This window comes from Xenopus laevis, chromosome 3S (genome assembly GCF_017654675.1).
Source record: "Xenopus laevis strain J_2021 chromosome 3S, Xenopus_laevis_v10.1, whole genome shotgun sequence".
NCBI lineage: Eukaryota > Metazoa > Chordata > Amphibia > Anura > Pipidae > Xenopus > Xenopus laevis.
Window position 1 is genome coordinate 131,425,661 of NC_054376.1, and position 17,996 is coordinate 131,443,656.

Here is a 17,996-nt window from a genome sequence, read left to right on the forward strand (position 1 = left end):
GTGTGTGCCAGAGAATGGGTATAAATTATACAGTGGACTCTCTGATGCCAGAGATCATCATTTATTTATTTATTTAGCAAATTTTTCTTTTCATAATTTTCCATGATTTTTTTCTGTGATATAGTTACTTTAGTTGACCTTTGGCTGCTCTCGCACCTCTGCAGTACAAACTGATTCAGTCTGACAGGCTGGTCCCATATAAAAATGCACATGGCGGCGATCATTCATGTACACTGTGGGGCCTCGGAAGTTTGGAACCCAGTGGGCCCCCAATGGTCCAGTCCGACCCTGCTTCTCCCCCTGCAGCTCCCTCTTAGCAGTGGTCTCCTTATTTTATGAGACTATTATTCCCCCCAGAAAAGAATCCCAGACCATAAGCAAAGTTCTCTGTTATCCACTGTACTGACCCCATTGGTCTACCCACTCATTTACAGTTGGAGAAATACAAATGTAAAAAAAGCCCTTAAAAAACAAAAACGGTGTTAAAAAAATACTTGACTCAATTAATATATCCAATGGACAAACATTATATATAAATAAAATCCTACAGTACATGGCACAAGTATTTGCCCTTTCTGCAAATTCCATTTTTGTAGTATTATGGCCACTTCTTATTAGAGAGAACTCTTTCAGTCTTGCTTCTCCTGACATTGGGAAGGTCATCCCTGAATTCCTCCCTCATTCTCTTCAGATCTAAACTCAAAGACTCCCTCTTAGGGCACTCGCATAAACCCTAAACTGGGGACTAGTACTTATATGGCAGTGTCACACACTGTAACCTACCCACCCTCCTATTTGTATCTGTAAGTTACCTTTCCATTTAGATTGTAAGCTCTACAGGACAAGGAACTCCACCCTCTTGTCTTTCTGACACTCTTTGTTGTTACTGTACTTTGTATTAATTATTGTAATGACCCCTGTTTGGTCTAATAATGTGTAGTTGTATACGTAGTATCTCGAATTGTATCTCCAATTGTATCTCCAATATTCCATCAGACAAGTTCTAAAATCAGAATTGAGGATTTATTCTTGACTCTCTGTACCAGGAAAGATTAACAGGGAACACAAACGAACACTATTCCACTGTTTGGGGGGGGGGGAATCTAAGGTAAGAAATTCCCAGTAAGATCCATATTAATGGGTCATTTAAATACATCTTGGTCAATTTAGCCAGTTTACTGATGTTTTGGAGGAAGCCTTAATACAGTATGGCTCAAGATCCACATTTTCTAAATTCAAAGACTAGAGTTTATAGCTTTGATCCATTAAAAGAGACGTTTGATGGAATAATGTGAAGTACTAGGAATACTGGGCAGACTTTATAGGAAGAAGTTTGATTCAGTTACGTACTAATTCTAACGATTATACTATTTAAATGCTTCATGCAGCTGCCGCATTTCTTATCTTTTGCGGTTGGAATATTCCTAATTGCAGGAAACCGTAATTTACTTATAGAGACAAATCTGAATTTTATTCAGTATCCAAGATAACCTAACCCATTTTGTGCCTGGTGGGGAGCTTACTCATAGGCCCCAAGTCAATATAATTAATAGAAACAGCTATTTCTGCTTTACATATTCCCATTCATTAGTCTAATGTCCAAATATTTTTACTGTATACCTGTAACCAGCACAATAAACATTGACCAATTCCACCTGTGATCTATATATGGAACACTAATGGAACACTGCTGGTCACTCCTCCGAGGTAAAGGCTGAATGGAAAAACAACATCCACCAATGTTCCTGCTATAATAGCAGCAAATAGATACCGTATATACTCGAGTATAAGCCGTCCCGAGTATAAGCCGAGGTACCTAATTTTACCTCAAAAAACTGGGAAAGCTTATTGACTCGAGTATAAGCCTAGGGTGAGAAATGCAGCAGCTTCTGGTAAGTTTCAATCAAAAAATTGAGGGTTTCTGCTCCCATTGGAGGTGCTGGTGTCTCGTTTTTAGATGCCGGCCATTATTCTTGGACGCCGGCGACTATTCTTAGGCACCGGCGACTATTCTTAGACGCCGGCTACTATTCTTAGGCATCGGTGACTATTCTTAGGCGCCGGCGACCGTTTTTGCGCTTGACCCGAGTATAACCCGAGGTAGAGTTTTTCAGCATATTTTGGGGGCTGAAAAACTAGGCTTATACTCGAGTATATACGGTAAGTATTAAATACATTTAATTAGCATGTTCAATACTTATTCCCTGGGTCATTCCACTTTACTACACGTAACTTCATTTATGGACCTATTTTTTTGTAAGGTCTGTGCATGTGAGGGTTACTTGGGTTGGTAGCGACATCAGGGGGCATATTTATCATGGGTCAAATCTCGAATTGAAAAAACGTCGAAATTCAAAAAGACCAACCGAAATAAAGTTGAAGTTTTTTTTTGGTCGAATAGGGCCGTTTTTGATCGAATAGGTCCGTATTCGACCGAATTCGAATCATACAAATAGCGCATTCCCCAAAAAAAGTTGATTTTTCAAAGTCCACCTATTGCTTTCAAATAGGTTCAAGGAGGTCCCCCATAGGCTAAAACAGCAATTCGGCAGGTTTTAGATGGCGAATGGTCAAAGTTGAATTTTTATATTCTAATTTTCTGATTTTTTTTCAAATTTGAATCATTGGATTATTCCCTAGTTGAAGTGCACAAAAAATAGCTTGAAATTCAAATTTTTTTATTCGAAAATTCACCTTGACCTTTGATAAATTAGCCCCTTTCATAAGAAACAACGGAAAGTTGTGCTCACCACAAATTTTTAAAACCATTAGGCGGGGTGCAATGAGGCTGTGACCACAAAATACAATTGTTTGTCCATATATTGCAATATATGAAAAGCTGAACAACTACGTCAAACTCATCCCATATCTGGCCAGTCCTACGCTCAATTTTCATCTGATTCTTTAAGAATTCTATTGCCTCATTATACATTTTCAGGTGATCCCACTGGTGTCTAATAAAAGGGCAGCCAAGTTTGGGAGTTTTACTTTGAAAGCAGCAAGTAAGTTGCAGGTAAAACTAAAGCTGGCCATAGACGCAAAGATCCGATCGTACGAATCAACGTACGATCGGACTTTCCCATCTCCCGACCCTCCACTAACCATTCAGATCAAAGTCTTTACCATTCCGATCAAATAAGAACAGATCACCCAATGTTCTGCCCCTGACAGCAATCGTACGATACTTATGCCTGACAACACTAGTGACAGTCTCCCACTGAAAATCGTACGATCGGCAATACACGCAGAGATATTATCGGCAGGCGACAGAAATTTTCTAACCTGTCCGATCGACCAAACGACCGATCTCCGACGGACGAAAAATGTCGGGACTCTCCACACATGGTCCGAAAATCGTACGAATCCACGATTCGTACGATCGGATCTTTGCGTCTATGGCCAGCTTTAGTCCCTTTCTTTTATACCTGTAAGCCACATTCAAATGTAAAATAAGTTGGGGAGCAACACAAGCATTAGAAAAGTTCTTGGGGGGAGGGAGAATAAAGACTGTGATGGGACTGGCAGTTTATAGGAGGTTCAGTTCTGTTTAGCTGTACAAGCCAGAAATTGCAAAATAATCATCTTTGAGGCCAATGGGAGCATCATCCAAGTGGTTGGTGAGAAACGTGTAGCTCAAGACCAATTATAATCAGATAGATAATCAGACAATTCAAGTTACAGTGTACAGATGAAGCATCAACATTTCACAGTTTTTCACACCGTGTCCAGACAACATTTTTTAGTGCTAATTCTTGCCTCTAGATGGTGCGACAAAATGGGAATTCCTGTAAGATTCATCTGTATTTAGCTTTCCTTCATTTCTGCTGTAAAAATCAAATGCCAATCATTTTAAATTCAATAACTTAACAAATTCTTTAGCACTTCTGTCACCATCCCATATAAATAACCATAAAGTATAAATAAGGTAAATCATCGATGTACCTTGTATAAAATACAATATTTCTGCTAAATGTAGTTGGGGTCCATACATATTTATATTTCTGTGCCATATATAAACTGAAATACATTTAGAGATCAATGTCACTTACATTGGATTCACTAAAATATAAAAAATAGGGGTTAGGATTAGTAGTATGAGCACATTGAAAACCCTACTCATATTCAACCTCTTGTTCTTTCCCTAACTCACTCTTCCAAGGTATATTTACATACTACTTAAGGGGCTTGCAGAACAGGGTAGTTACATATAAACATATTGTAGCTTTCCCTCCCAGATTTACCTTCTTTGATATCTGTACTTCTCAAACTGTAAATTACTGGGTTGGCCAAAGGAATCCCTACAGTGTATAACAAAGACATAACTTTGCTAATGGTTTCTGATTCTTTTCTGGGAGGAACCACATAAATAGCGATTATAGTCCCATAAAATATGGAGACCACAGCCAAGTGGGAGCTGCAGGTGGAGAAGGCTTTTTGTCTCCCGGTATTGGACACTATCTTTAGGATTGCACGGCCAATACACATATATGATACAGTGATCAGTATAAAGGGAACAAATATCATGGGGACTGATAGGAAGAATGTCTCTATTTGAAGTGATAAAGTGTCTGAGCAGGAAAGCTCAAGAAGTGGGAAGAAATCACAGAAGAAATGATTGATGGTATTTTGGTCACAGAACTGTAGTGTCCCTATAAGATCCACTGTAATCACTGTAAGGCCAAAGCCAAGAGCCCATGGTATGAGAATTAATGTAACACAAACCCTGTGGGACATTATAGAAGAGTAACGCAGTGGGATACAGATGGCCACGTATCTGTCATAGGACATTACTGCTAGAAGGAAACACTGAAATGCATCAGAGCTGGAAAAGAAATACCATTGAGAAATACAGCCTACAAGGGACACTGTGGTGCCTTCATGTATTACAGTTTGGAGCAGGGTGGGCATAATAATTGTAGAGTCAAATAGATCAGACAGAGCCAACTGCTGGAGAAAGAAGTACATGGGGGACTGGAGGTTCCGGCTGGATGACACCAATGCTATGATGAGAACATTCTCCCAAACTGTCATAATGTAAATCAGAAGGAACAGAGAGAACAGGGGAATCTTCAAGTTGTGTAGATTCTGAAATCCCAAGAGAAAGATCTCAGTGACCAACGTCTGGTTCTTCTCATTCATTGCCTGGGGGAAATGACAAGATTTAAATAAACGTGTCTATGAATTGCCAAAGCCCAATAATGCAAATCAAAAGCAAAAATGAGCAGATACAGGGAGATGTGATGGTTTGAAGACTGGTTCCAAAAATAAAGCAAAAAAAGAGTAAAATGCAATACAGACATTCTGGTACCAACTCAAGCAGAGATAGTCAAGTTCAGGGTAAGGAAATAACCATAACCTCACTTGGGCAGATTCAAATTAATTTGTGCAAGTAGTCATTGTGATAAAACAACTTTTCTAAACTGGAGGGAAACATCGTAACTACTATGCACCAAATGGTATTGTAATTAGTAACCTTTGCTTTATGTGTTTAATGTTGTGTAGATTCATTTTCTCTCCAGGTAACTGACCTCTACTGTGAAGGCAAACAAACCAGAACCCTTTGTAACTCAATATCCACTGTAAGAACTGTGTACTGTCTGGATCCTACATGCAGACTAAACTGGGCATGCTCCCCAAATGGCACCCAATTGGCCCAGCAGGTCGAAATTTAGTGGTTTTAGCGCATATTGAAACCAAATGCCATGAAAGTTATTAAAGGGATTGCTCATCTTTAAATGAACAGTATCTGTGATGTAGAGAGGGATATTCTGAGACAATTTGAAATTGGTTTTCATTGTTTATTTGTGGTTTTTGAGTTATGATTTTTATTCAGGGTCCAAATTCCCCTAGTAACCATATATTGATATGAATAAGAGACTGGAATATGAATAGGAGAGGCCTGATTAGAAAGATGAGGAATAAAAACTAGCAATAACATTAAGGGGCACATTTACAAAGCTCGAGTGAAGGATTTGAATAAAAAAAACTTCGAATTTCAAAGTGGTTTTTTGGCTACTTCGACCATCGAATGGGCTAGTTCGACCTTCGACTACGACTTCGACTTCGAATCGAACTAAAAATCGTTCGACTATTCGATCGTTCGATAATCGAAGTACTGTCTCTTTAAGAAAAACTTCGACCCCCTAGTTCGGCAGTTAAAAGCTACCGAACTCAATGTTAGCCTATGGGGAAGGTCCCCATAGGCTTGCCTATGTTTTTTGGATCGAAGGATATTCGTTCGATCGATGAATTAAAATCCTTCGAATCGTTCGATTCGAAGGATTTAATCGTTCGATCGAACGAATAATCGTTCGATCGAAGTATTAGCGCTAAATCGTTCGACTTCGATATTCGAAGTCGAACGATTTTAGTTCCTGGTTGAATATCGAGGGTTAATTAACCCTCGATATTCGACCCTTAGTAAATGTGCCCCTAAATGTGTTGCCTCACAGAGCATTTGTTTTTAGATGGGGTCAGCGTCCCCATTTAAAAGCTGGAAAGGGTCAGAAGAAGAAGAAGACTAATAATTCAATAAAAAGTAAAAAAAATTAAGTTGAAAACTTTCTTAGACTTGGAAATTCTATATATACATACATATTTCATTTAAATGTGACCCACCCCTTTAAAAGTTCCAAATGTAGAAATCTCAATTTGTGGGGAAAATAGAAATGTGAAAGTAAGTAAAGTAAACCCTTTGTTTACAAGAAACAGCTTACAACAATCATCAATAGCACAAAGAGTTCAAACAATACATCCAAACATACGTGCTCCATATGGAAAAAGTGTAGAGATCCGGTTCAAAGAAATCTGCAACAGATAAAAACATAAATAATCTAAATATGACTATGAAGATTTTCATTCATCCTGGTCATGGTTTATCTAGTATAAGTCATTGTAAAACAACTGGACTTGCTCAGAAATCGTTGAAGACATTTCACTACTCATCTGAGCAGCTTCTTCAGTTCAACTGACTGGTATTGGAAGTCCTTGGCATAGGAGGGTGAACTCTACAAGACTCAGCTGTCTTTCTACACCTAAAAGACAAGGGACACTCCTTTGAAGATACCAAGGTCCAAATCTTGTGCAATGAAGATGCTGGTTTGAATGAGATGTGAAAGAGGAGATTCATGTCAAGGTGGAGAAACCATCCCTAAACAGAGACGGGGGCCTGTCTGCTACATATAATGTTCTAACATCTGTACCCCAGCGGTTTCAAAACACTTCACACATCAATTCATGCGACTCTCACAAGATTTGTAGAATTACTTAAATAAATAAATAATCCATATAGACTAAAAGAAGAGGGGATTATCTAAATTTGGACTAAGATGCTCCTCCTCTATTCAGCTCTAATTGATTCAACATCTCACAGAGCACTTGAGAAAGGAGGTTGTACCTCGTAAACGTTGTGTGGAGATCTCAATAAATTATGAAAATGTATTTGCCATAGTGTGTGCCATCTGATTTTCTACATTATATGGATCATTGGAACTGTTTTATGCAGCAAGGTTTCCAGATTGAGCACCACGGCATATTATACAGAGAATCTTGAACTATTATATGTTGGATATTAACCATAAGAAGATGTCCATGAGCTTCTCCCAATGTGTAACCTGCTCTGCATTTCTCCTGCCATTTTGCCAACACAATCCCAACCATTTCTTTCCAATGAAATCACTTTACAGGAAAGATGTTCTTGGAATATTATAATCACCTGATTTGTACCTACCAGAACCACCCCAGATACTGTGGAACCATAGGAAGATGTCCATGAGCTTCTCCCAATGTGTAACCTGCTCTGCATTTCTCCTGCCATTTTGCCAACACAATCCCAACCATTTCTTTCCAATGAAATCACTTTACAGGAAAGATGTTCTTGGAATATTATAATCACCTGATTTGTACCTACCAGAACCACCCCAGATACTGTGGAACCATAGGAAGATGTCCATGAGCTTCTCCCAATGTGTAACCTGCTCTGCATTTCTCCTGCCATTTTCTCAACACAATCCCAACCATTTCTTTCCAATGAAATCACTTTACAGGAAAGATGTTCTTGGAATATTATACTCACCTGATTTGCACCTACCAGAACCACCCCAGATACTGTGGATACCTACCAGATACACCCCAGATTGTTGGTGCCACCCCGAATAAAAATATGTATTTTGGGGGGGCACCCCAAAGTGGGCGGAGCAATTTTCTAAACGCTACTCCTCCCAGAGTTTTAGGAGTCCAATTATGAAACTTTGCACACTTGTTGGGCTCATACCCGAATAGGTTGCTTGTGCTCTGTTAAGCAATCCCACCCTCCGTGGCCCTGTGGTGGCCCCCCAAAGACCCCATTTTTTCCCATAGACTTTTATTGGAAAATTTGAAACTTTTGCCACTCGTACAGCATTAAAGTTACACTCACCAAACTTGGGTCACTTAGTCAGGGGTCAACCTGAAAAGTTCTGTCACATTTTGGGGACTCCAAAAAGTGGGAGGAGCAACAAACAGCCAATCAGATTTTCCCTATTTGAAAAGTGGGCGCCCACTTTGAAAAGTGGGCGGAGTCTACCACAGCCAATCAAATATTAGCCATTTGTTTCAATGGGAAAAGTTAAGACTGTCGCCGCTCTTAGATTGTTAATGGGAGGGTCCTCAAACTTGGCACAGTTGGTCACAGGGGGACTGGGATTCAAATTTTAAAAGTGGGTGGAGCCAAAAACAGCCAATCAGGTTTTTTGATTGATTTTAATGGTACAATTTGATCTGCTTCAATTTTCACAGTTTTAAACCAGATTCTACCAACTTTGTGTACTCTCTATGCACCAGGGGTGACTGGCCCCAACACCTCTTGCGTTTCAAAACCAACATCTTGTGGTTTCTTCAGAAACGACACCCTCTAGTTCTTCTTGTTCCCTCGTGCCAACACTTTGGAAGTTACACAGCACAATAATAATAACTGATACCAACTAATAGAATTAAGACTCTGATTTGAATTAAGGCTTTGATCATTTCGTAGCATAATGAAGTAGAAACAATAAAATACAAAAACAAAGGTGATCCCTTAAAACTTAAATTTATCCCGCGGTAGAAGCAGAGGTCTGACCTGAGTCAGTAAGTTTAAATTGATTCTGGAAGGAGAGAAAGTACCCCACTTGCTTCCCACTTGTTCAGCAGTCTCTCGGTTGTTTTAACTACTTATTAAATGTTTTGTGATTGCCATATAGTATTGCAGTCACTGTTATTCTTTTATATAACCAACAGAGGGCGCTGTGTGATATTGCCATCACTGTTATTCTTTCATATAACCAACAGAGGGCACTGTGTGATATTGCCATCACTGTTATTCTTTCATATAACCAACAGAGGGCGCTGTGTGATATTGCCATCACTGTTATTCTTTCATATAACCAACAGAGGGCGCTGTGTGATATTGCAGTCACTGTTATTCTTTCATATAACCAACAGAGGGCGCTGTGTGATATTGCCATCACTGTTATTCTTTCATATAACCAACAGAGGGTGCTGTGTGATATTGCAGTCACTGTTATTCTTTCATATAACCAACAGAGGGCGCTGTGTGATATTGCCATCACTGTTATTCTTTCATATAACCAACAGAGGGTGCTGTGGGATATTGCAGTCACTGTTATTCTTTCATATAACCAACAGAGGGCACTGTGTGATATTGCAGTCACTGTTATTCTTTCATATAACCAACAGAGGACGCTGTGTGATATTGCAGTCACTGTTATTCTTTCATATAACCAACAGATGGCGCTGTGTGATATTGCCATCACTGTTATTCTTTCATATAACCAACAGAGGGCGCTGTGTGATATTGCAGTCACTGTTATTCTTTCATATAACCAACAGATGGCGCTGTGTGATATTGCCATCACTGTTAATCTTTCATATAACCAACAGAGGGCGCTGTCTGATATTGCAGTCACTGTTATTCTTTCATATAACCAACAGAGGGCTCTGTGTGATATTGCAGTCACTGTTATTCTTTCATATAACCAACAGAGGGCGCTGTGTGATATTGCAGTCACTGTTATGCTTTAATATAACCAACAGAGGGCGCTGTGTGATATTGCAGTCACTGTTATTCTTTCATATAACCAACAGAGGGCTCTGTGTGATATTGCAGTCACTGTTATTCTTTCATATAACCAACAGAGGGCGCACTGTTATTCTTTCATATAACCAACAGAGGGTGCTGTGTGATATTGCAGTCACTGTTATTCTTTCATATAACCAACAGAGGGCGCTGTGGGATATTGCAGTCACTGTTATTCTTTCATATAACCAACAGAGGGCGCTGTGTGATATTGCAGTCACTGTTATTCTTTCATATAACCAACAGAGGGCGCTGTGTGATATTGCAGTCACTGTTATTCTTTCATATAACCAACAGAGGGCGCTGTGTGATATTGCAGTCACTGTTATTCTTTCATATAACCAACAGAGGGCGCTGTGTGATATTGCAGTCACTGTTATTCTTTCATATAACCAACAGAGGGCGCTGTGTGATATTGCAGTCACTGTTATTCTTTCATATAACCAACAGAGGGCGCTGTGTGATATTGCAGTCACTGTTATTCTTTCATATAACCAACAGAGGGCGCTGTGTGATATTGCAGTCACTGTTATTCTTTCATATAACCAACAGAGGGCGCTGTGTGATATTGCAGTCACTGTTATTCTTTCATATAACCAACAGAGGGCGCTGTGTGATATTGCAGTCACTGTTATTCTTTCATATAACCAACAGAGGGCGCTGTGTGATATTGCAGTCACTGTTATTCTTTCATATAACCAACAGAGGGCGCTGTGTGATATTGCCATCACTGTTATTCTTTCATATAACCAACAGAGGGCGCTGTGTGATATTGCAGTCACTGTTATGCTTTAATATAACCAACAGATGGCGCTGTGTGATATTGCAGTCACTGTTATTCTTTCATATAACCAACAGAGGGCGCTGTGTGATATTGCCATCACTGTTAATCTTTCATATAACCAACAGATGGCGCTGTGTGATATTGCCATCACTGTTATTCTTTCATATAACCAACAGATGGCGCTGTGTGATATTGCCATCACTGTTATTCTTTCATATAACCAACAGAGGGCATTGTGGGATATTGCAGTCTCTCCCCAAGTGAACTGTTGGTATAGGAATGATTAAAAGTGACTGCAATCTCAGCTACTCGGGTTGGGTACCGCTGACCAGAGTATAAGCCGAGGTAGACTTTTTCAGCACATTTTGGATGCTGAAAAACTCTGCTTATACTCGGGTATATACGGTAATCCATTCCACGTATAATCCATTCCACGTATAATCCATTCCATGTATAATCCATTCCGTATATAATCCATTCCATATATAATCCATTCCGTATATAATCCATTCTACATATAATCCATTCCACATATAATCCATTCCATGTATAATCCATTCCACATATAATCCATTCCATGTATAATCCATTCCATGTATAATCCATTCTGTGTATAATCCATTCCATATATAATCCATTCCGTATATAATCCATTCCATATATAATCCATTACACATATAATCCATTCCACATATAATCCATTCCATGTATAATCCATTACACGTATAATCCATTCCATGTATAATCCATTCTGTGTATAATCCATTCCATATATAATCCATTCCGTATATAATCCATTCCATATATAATCCATTCCGTATATAATACATTCCACATATAATCCATTCCATGTATAATCCATTCCATATATAATCCATTCCATATATAATCCATTCCACATATAATCCATTCCATGTATAATCCATTCCATATATAATCCATTCCATGTATAATCCATTCCATATATAACCCATTCCATGTATAATCCATTCCATATATAATCCATTCCATATATATATAATCCATTCCGTATATAATCCATTCCATGTATAATCTCACTGGGCCTCTAACAATAATTTTAGTAAGCCAACCTTGTAGAAATACCACATTTCTGTTATTCTATGTTAGTTGTGCCAAAGGGAGGTGTCAGTGGCGTAACTAGAGTGCACCGGGCCCCCCTTCAAAAAAATTTTCAGAGGGGCCGAGCGCACTCTGATCCTCATCATCCTACCCAATTCCCTCCTCTGCCCATTCCCCGTCTGGACTCTGCCCACCCAGATGCCACCTACTCCCTACCCAGACTCTGACCACTGTCTGCCCCATGCCAACACACTCTGCTTCCCCACAGCAGGTAAGAAAGCTACTGGTGGGTGGGTTCTTGTTGGCTATTGAGGAAGCGTCCAGGCCCCCTTTTCCCCAGGCCCCCCTGCTGTGTAAAGTATAGTTTGTGCTGAAAGCAGCTGTGGGCCATGTTTTCAAAGCCTCATGAATGTCTCTCATCACATTCTCATGTGTCCCCCTTTTTGAGCATCTCACTAAGAAACCTAGAAATCCTCAGCCTGTTTAGTATTCAGTACTTGATCCAACAATCAAGTACTGTCATAAAGCAGCTTCTGTGTCTGTGAGTTCCAATAAAAACCCTTGACCAGATTAGGATTAAAAAAAGGAATATGCTCAATATCTATTCAGCGTACCCCAAATTTCCCCCCCATTTGTCATGGAAGAGAGCTGTTTTTTAGCAACTGTAACGGGTTGTTTGGAAATCCCATGATTTGACTCGATGTGTAGACATTACTATAAGTAGGATATTTGTTCCAATCCAACAATGAAACATACAAGTATCTCAATGTTATTTTCTTCTCTTGGATAAATACATTCCAATAGTCTCTTTTTTGTTTTTCAAATGTTCGAATGTTGTTTTATAGCTGTACTTCTCAGGCTGTAAATAACAGGGTTAGACAGGGGCGAATCCGACCAGTTTTATTTTGCCGAAAACCGGTGAAATGGCGAGAATTTGACAAAATACATTAAAGTCTATGGACGACAGTTTTTTGATGCGCAAGGCTGTGGAACAATTTTTTTTTCTTCTGAATGTCGCTCACAGGTTGAAAAAGTTGGGGATCCCTGGTTTAGGGCCTATTCTTCATTCTCAGGACCAGATAATCACAGTCTGGGTATAGAACTTCATCATATTAAATATGACACTTACCGCTCCTTGCTCACACTTTTTCCACATTGGAGCTGATAACACATTATGGGGACTGAGTAAGCACACGATTAAAAAGTTTAAAAAAAGATTTTAGAGCCAGGAACGAATTTTTTTCCCCTCTGAGGCAAATTGGAGAGGCTTCAGGTGGGGTTTTTCACCTTCCTCTGGATCAACTGACAGGCAGGTTAAAAACAGACTTTCTATGTACATCTATTATCTAAAAGGGCAGTTTAAATGAACTTTCTCTATGACGTTTATGCCGGGGGTTGTGGGGCAGTGGTTGACTTATCTTTTATCTAATTTGCTTGCGCTTTCTCTGTTGTAATTTCCTTTGAATCTGTTTGAGTAATGGAGGAGATCATGGTGTCCATCCTGCCGGCCAATCATGCGATGGGAAGGAGTTTTAACACCTGAGCAAACAATTGTATTTTTCCTTCTAGACAAAGAGAGAGTAAAACCCTTATTTGCCTGTTTCCTAATATCGACTAGTTACTATGAATTTGTAAGGATCAGCCCGGGACTCGAACCTTTATTTCCCAGATTCTGGACATTGTGTGTTCATTTGAGCCACTGGGGGCTCTTTGAGGCTGATCCTTACCCTTGTGTGTCTTGTGTTTCATGTACCTGTCAGTTTCTAGTGTGTTCCTCCCCATTCTCCACCCACCTCGTTTACCCTCATGTGTTTCCCATTCCCAATTACCGTCCCTTTATTAACCCCGCCCTGAGCCTTGCTCAGGGCTGAGTCATTAATTGTAATTGTATCCTGTATCTGGTCGCTGTATCTTGTTCCAGTGATTCCTTACCTGTATCCCAAGCTCCTGGATTCCAAGCTCCTGTGTTGCCTTGTACCAGCATTGTTTCCTTATCCTCACCTTCCTGGTAATTACCTTTTCCTGTCCTTTGCATGGCAGTGGGCCAATAAGGGGTTAATCCCCCGCCGGAAGGCGGCACAGGAAGTACAATAAAAGTCCATCCGGGTCCCCCCGCGCCCATCTCAATTTTCCTGTCGAAGATACCCCCCATACCAGAGGTGCTACTCTCTCCCTCTGAAGCGCCTGGGACCGAGGTTCTTACCTTGTGTGTGTTCCAGGGGAAGCCGGCGGGCTTCTGGCCTTTGTTGCCGATGGCGCAATCAGCCGCAATGCTGCCTTAACGGAGGTAGCGCATGCGCGATAAGACGCCAGCGCCCATCTCTCTAATGGCGCCTACGTTTTCACGCTGCGAATTTACGCACGCGCCTTTTCGCGCCGGTTTAAAAGGACGAGCGCATCACAGGTTAGTTCCTCTTATGATTTCAAACGAACTGGCTGGTGTTCTTTTCTGGCAAGACAAGACTGAGGAATCTGTGTGCACCTGTATTCTCGATTGATCCCAGGTGTAAGTTACATGGAGGTTTTAAACGCTGGAGCCTTATTCTTTGGAATATCTTTTTAATTACTTGACAATGTTATTTATTTCCTCCAGACTGTCAATTATGAGCTGCAGACGCTCAGGCTCCAGGGGGTAAGGCACTAAGAGAGTTTTTTTCCATCGTGATTGATACAAACTACAAGCAGCGGTGAGTAATTATAATACCTTATTTTTCAGGAGTCCCCCATTAAGAGAGGAATCTCAAAGAAGGAAGACTCCCAGAACTGATTGTATTGCATGCGGAGAAGCAGCAATTCTAGGCAAAAGGCTCTGTGAGAAGTGTCTGCAGGAAGTGGCTGGGCCCTCCTCTGATCAACTGCACTCTATTAAAGACTGGATGCAGACTACCATAAAAAAATCTATGAGTGATATGGTCAATGTAGTTACTGAGAAAGTACTACACAATCTAGATGAAAGACACAAGGCACCCTCCTCTATGACTGAGGTCAGTGACAGACCTCACAGGAACACGCACTACTCCAGTGTTTCTGAAGGGGAGCTATCTTTAACCGATCAAGAAGAAGAAGAACAGTCTGAAGATACCTGTTCTTTCAACCTTGAATACCTAGAGCCACTCATCAAAGCAATGAGATTTTCTCTGGAACTTGACAATACTGAGGATACTCCTAAACATGACAAAATGTTCAGATCAGCGGTCAAAAAAGGAGAAAAATTCCCGGTACACAGAGTCATTAAAGAAACCATTTTAGAGGAATGGAAGACGCCAGATAAAAAACTTAATTTCTCCAGAAGACTTAAAAAGATGTATCCATTCGAAGAAGAGGACTCAAAACTCTGGCAAGCCTCCCCTAAGGTGGATGCGGCCATCACTAGAGTGGCTCGACGTACTACCTTGCCTGTGGACGAAGGAGTCTCGCTAAAAGATGCGATGGAAAGAAGACAAGACATGACACTCAAAAAATCGTATCTAACATGTGGAATGTCCAACCAAGCCTCCATAGCCATTACCACTCTGGCCAGAGCCAACCACATTTGGATAGAAGAACTGGAACAAGCTGTCAAAGCGGGAACAGACAGAAAAAAGCTTATTGAAATGATCCAAGATGTCAAAACCGCAAACGAATTCACTACGGAAGCATCCATGGATCTTGTCAGACTCTCGGCCAAAGCTATGGGCCTTAGTGTGGCGGCCCGTAGAGCTCTCTGGCTGCGCCACTGGCATGCTGACCCGCAAAGTAAACATAACCTTTGCTCCCTCCCATTTGAAGGGTCACTTCTGTTTGGTGAAAGACTCGACAAAATCATATCCAAAGCCTCTGCAGGAAAATCGGCTTTTCTTCCTCAGGACAAAAGAGACAAGAGGCCCTTTAGAAAAAATCCCCTGCAGGAGGCCAAACAGTATAGACCGGGAAAGCCCTTTACTAGGCAACCCTGGAGAAGAACCCAGGGACAAGGGGCACCTGGAAGAAGGGACTTCAAACAGGACAAAAAATCGGCATGAGGGTGCGCGAGCCCCTCTGTCTTGCCTTGGAGGAAGACTTCAGAATTTCAGGACAGTGTGGGCTCAACACGTATCAGATCAATGGGTTGTAAAAACCCTAAGCAATGGTTATGCCCTGGATCTTCAAAAATTTCCGACGTTTTACTTTGTGTCTTCAGAAAAGCCTCGATCCCCACTAGCTGTTTCTACCCTAAAGATGATCCTTGGGGACCTACTAGACAGAAAGATCATCACAGAAGTCCCCAAAAGAGAACATTACAGAGGTATATATTCTCACCTATTCTTAAGAAGAAAAAAGAATGGGGATTTCAGAGTAATTCTGAACTTAGGCCATCTGAACAAATTCCTCAGAACAAAAAAATTCAAAATGGAGACACTGAGGTCTATATGCCAGTTCATAAACCATGGAGACTGGATGCTCAAGATAGATATACAAGATGCCTATCTGCATGTTCCAGTGTGGGAACCACACAAACAATTCCTACGGTTCCTGATCCTGGGAAAGCACTTTCAATACCAAGCGCTCCCATTCGGACTAGCTTCAGCCCCAAGAGTTTTCACCAAGGTGCTTGCTCCCATGATGGCTTTCTTAAGGCTAAAGGGGATCCAGATTTTCGCATATCTAGACGATATATTGGTGAAAGCTCCTTCCAAAAAACTCCTCCTACAACACCTGAGTATAGTTCTAGATACTCTGAAAAAATGGGGGTGGCTCGTCAACTGGGAAAAGTCCATGTTGGAGCCAACACAACAGATTCAATTTCTGGGAGTTATCATAGACTCCAAAAAACTTCAAGTAAGTCTAACAGAGGAAAGGATTTCAGACATACAACACCAAGCAGATTATCTGTCTCGTCATCCATCCTTGACTGCCAAGAGATGTCAACAAATTCTGGGGAAACTTATGTCCACCATAGAGGCGGTGAAATGGGCACGAATTCAAGCAAGACCTCTCCAGATAGAATTCTTGAACCAATGGAACAGGAATCACCTGGAAAACTCCCAGTTGATTCACCTATCACAGACGACGATCACTCATCTCTCATGGTGGCTCAGGAGAGAGAACTTGCAAGTTCCTGTATCTATCGCCTCCCCTACTTGGGAAACACTGACCACGGATGCAAGCAGAGCGGGGTGGGGAGCACACTTCAAACACTTCCAAATTCAAGGGAAGTGGACACCCATAGAAAGCAAAAAATCCTCCAATTGGAGGGAACTGAAGGCGGTGCTACTAGCGATCCTACACTTCCAAAAACACCTCAGAAAAAAATCTATACTGATCAAATCAGACAACCTAACCACAGTGAGTTATATAAACAACCAGGGAGGAACCAGATCCAAACAACTGTTGTGCTTGACCACAACTATTTTCGAATGGGCTCAAAACAATGCGAACCACCTCAAAGCCTCCTACATACCAGGGACATCGAACACCTTAGCGGATCTCCTCAGCAGGAAATTTCCGGCTATCGGGGAGTGGGAGTTGAACCAGCAGATTTACGACCTAATATGCCGAAAGTGGGGTCACACATCCATAGACCTGATGGCTACCTTTCAGAACAAGAAGAATCTAGTGTTCTGTTCGTGGGACAAGGACCCCAGAGCGACCTTTTGGGATGCTTTCTCATTCCAATGGAACTTTCAACTGGCTTACATCTTCCCTCCAATCTCGATGTTAGCAAAAACCATCAAAAAATTCAGGAGGACAAAGCTCAAGTCATCCTCATAGCTCCCTGGTGGCCGAGAAGACTCTGGTTCCCCCTCTTACTTCAGATGTCTCAGGAGGAGCCCTTCAGACTCCCTGTAACTCCGAACCTTTTACACCAGGGATCCCTACTGCACCCAGACCCAGGGTACTGGGCCCTGACTGCTTGGAGATTGAAAGGATAAAACTCAGAAAGGAAGGACTCTCAGAGGGAGCAATCAACACTCTTATTTCTTCTAGAAAGATGTCTACCTCTTCCAAATATAACAAAATCTGGGAGAAATTTTCCAGCTGGGGGTTAGAGAAATTTGG

At 41.0% G+C, this 17,996-nt stretch overlaps 2 protein-coding genes across 2 annotated transcripts; one reads left to right on the forward strand and one right to left on the reverse strand.

Moving 5' to 3' along the window:
* Positions 1-4,173: 4,173 nt before the first annotated feature.
* Positions 4,174-5,139, reverse strand: LOC108703470 (olfactory receptor 5G3). The gene has a single exon (XM_018239596.2). The coding sequence runs from the start codon at positions 5,137-5,139 to the stop codon at positions 4,177-4,179; it is 963 nt and encodes a 320-aa protein (XP_018095085.1). The 3' UTR covers positions 4,174-4,176.
* Positions 5,140-14,002: 8,863 nt separating this feature from the next.
* LOC121402061 (lamina-associated polypeptide 2, isoforms alpha/zeta-like) lies at positions 14,003-15,979 on the forward strand. The gene is made up of 3 exons (XM_041587797.1): positions 14,003-14,484; positions 14,572-14,610; positions 14,695-15,979. Exons 2-3 carry the CDS (start codon positions 14,582-14,584, stop codon positions 15,977-15,979), a joined length of 1,314 nt encoding a protein of 437 aa, XP_041443731.1. The 5' UTR covers positions 14,003-14,484; positions 14,572-14,581.
* Positions 15,980-17,996: the final 2,017 nt, after the last annotated feature.

Bases quoted from the DNA above. Each gene is read 5' to 3' on its own strand.
- LOC108703470 (XM_018239596.2), bottom strand. From the start codon at position 5,139: ATGAATGAGAAGAACCAGACGTTGGTCACTGAGATCTTTCTCTTGGGA.
- LOC121402061 (XM_041587797.1), top strand. From the start codon at position 14,582: ATGAGCTGCAGACGCTCAGGCTCCAGGGG. The intron at 14,611-14,694 runs GTAAGGCACTAA...CTTATTTTTCAG, and splicing joins AGACGCTCAGGCTCCAGGGG to GAGTCCCCCATTAAGAGAGG.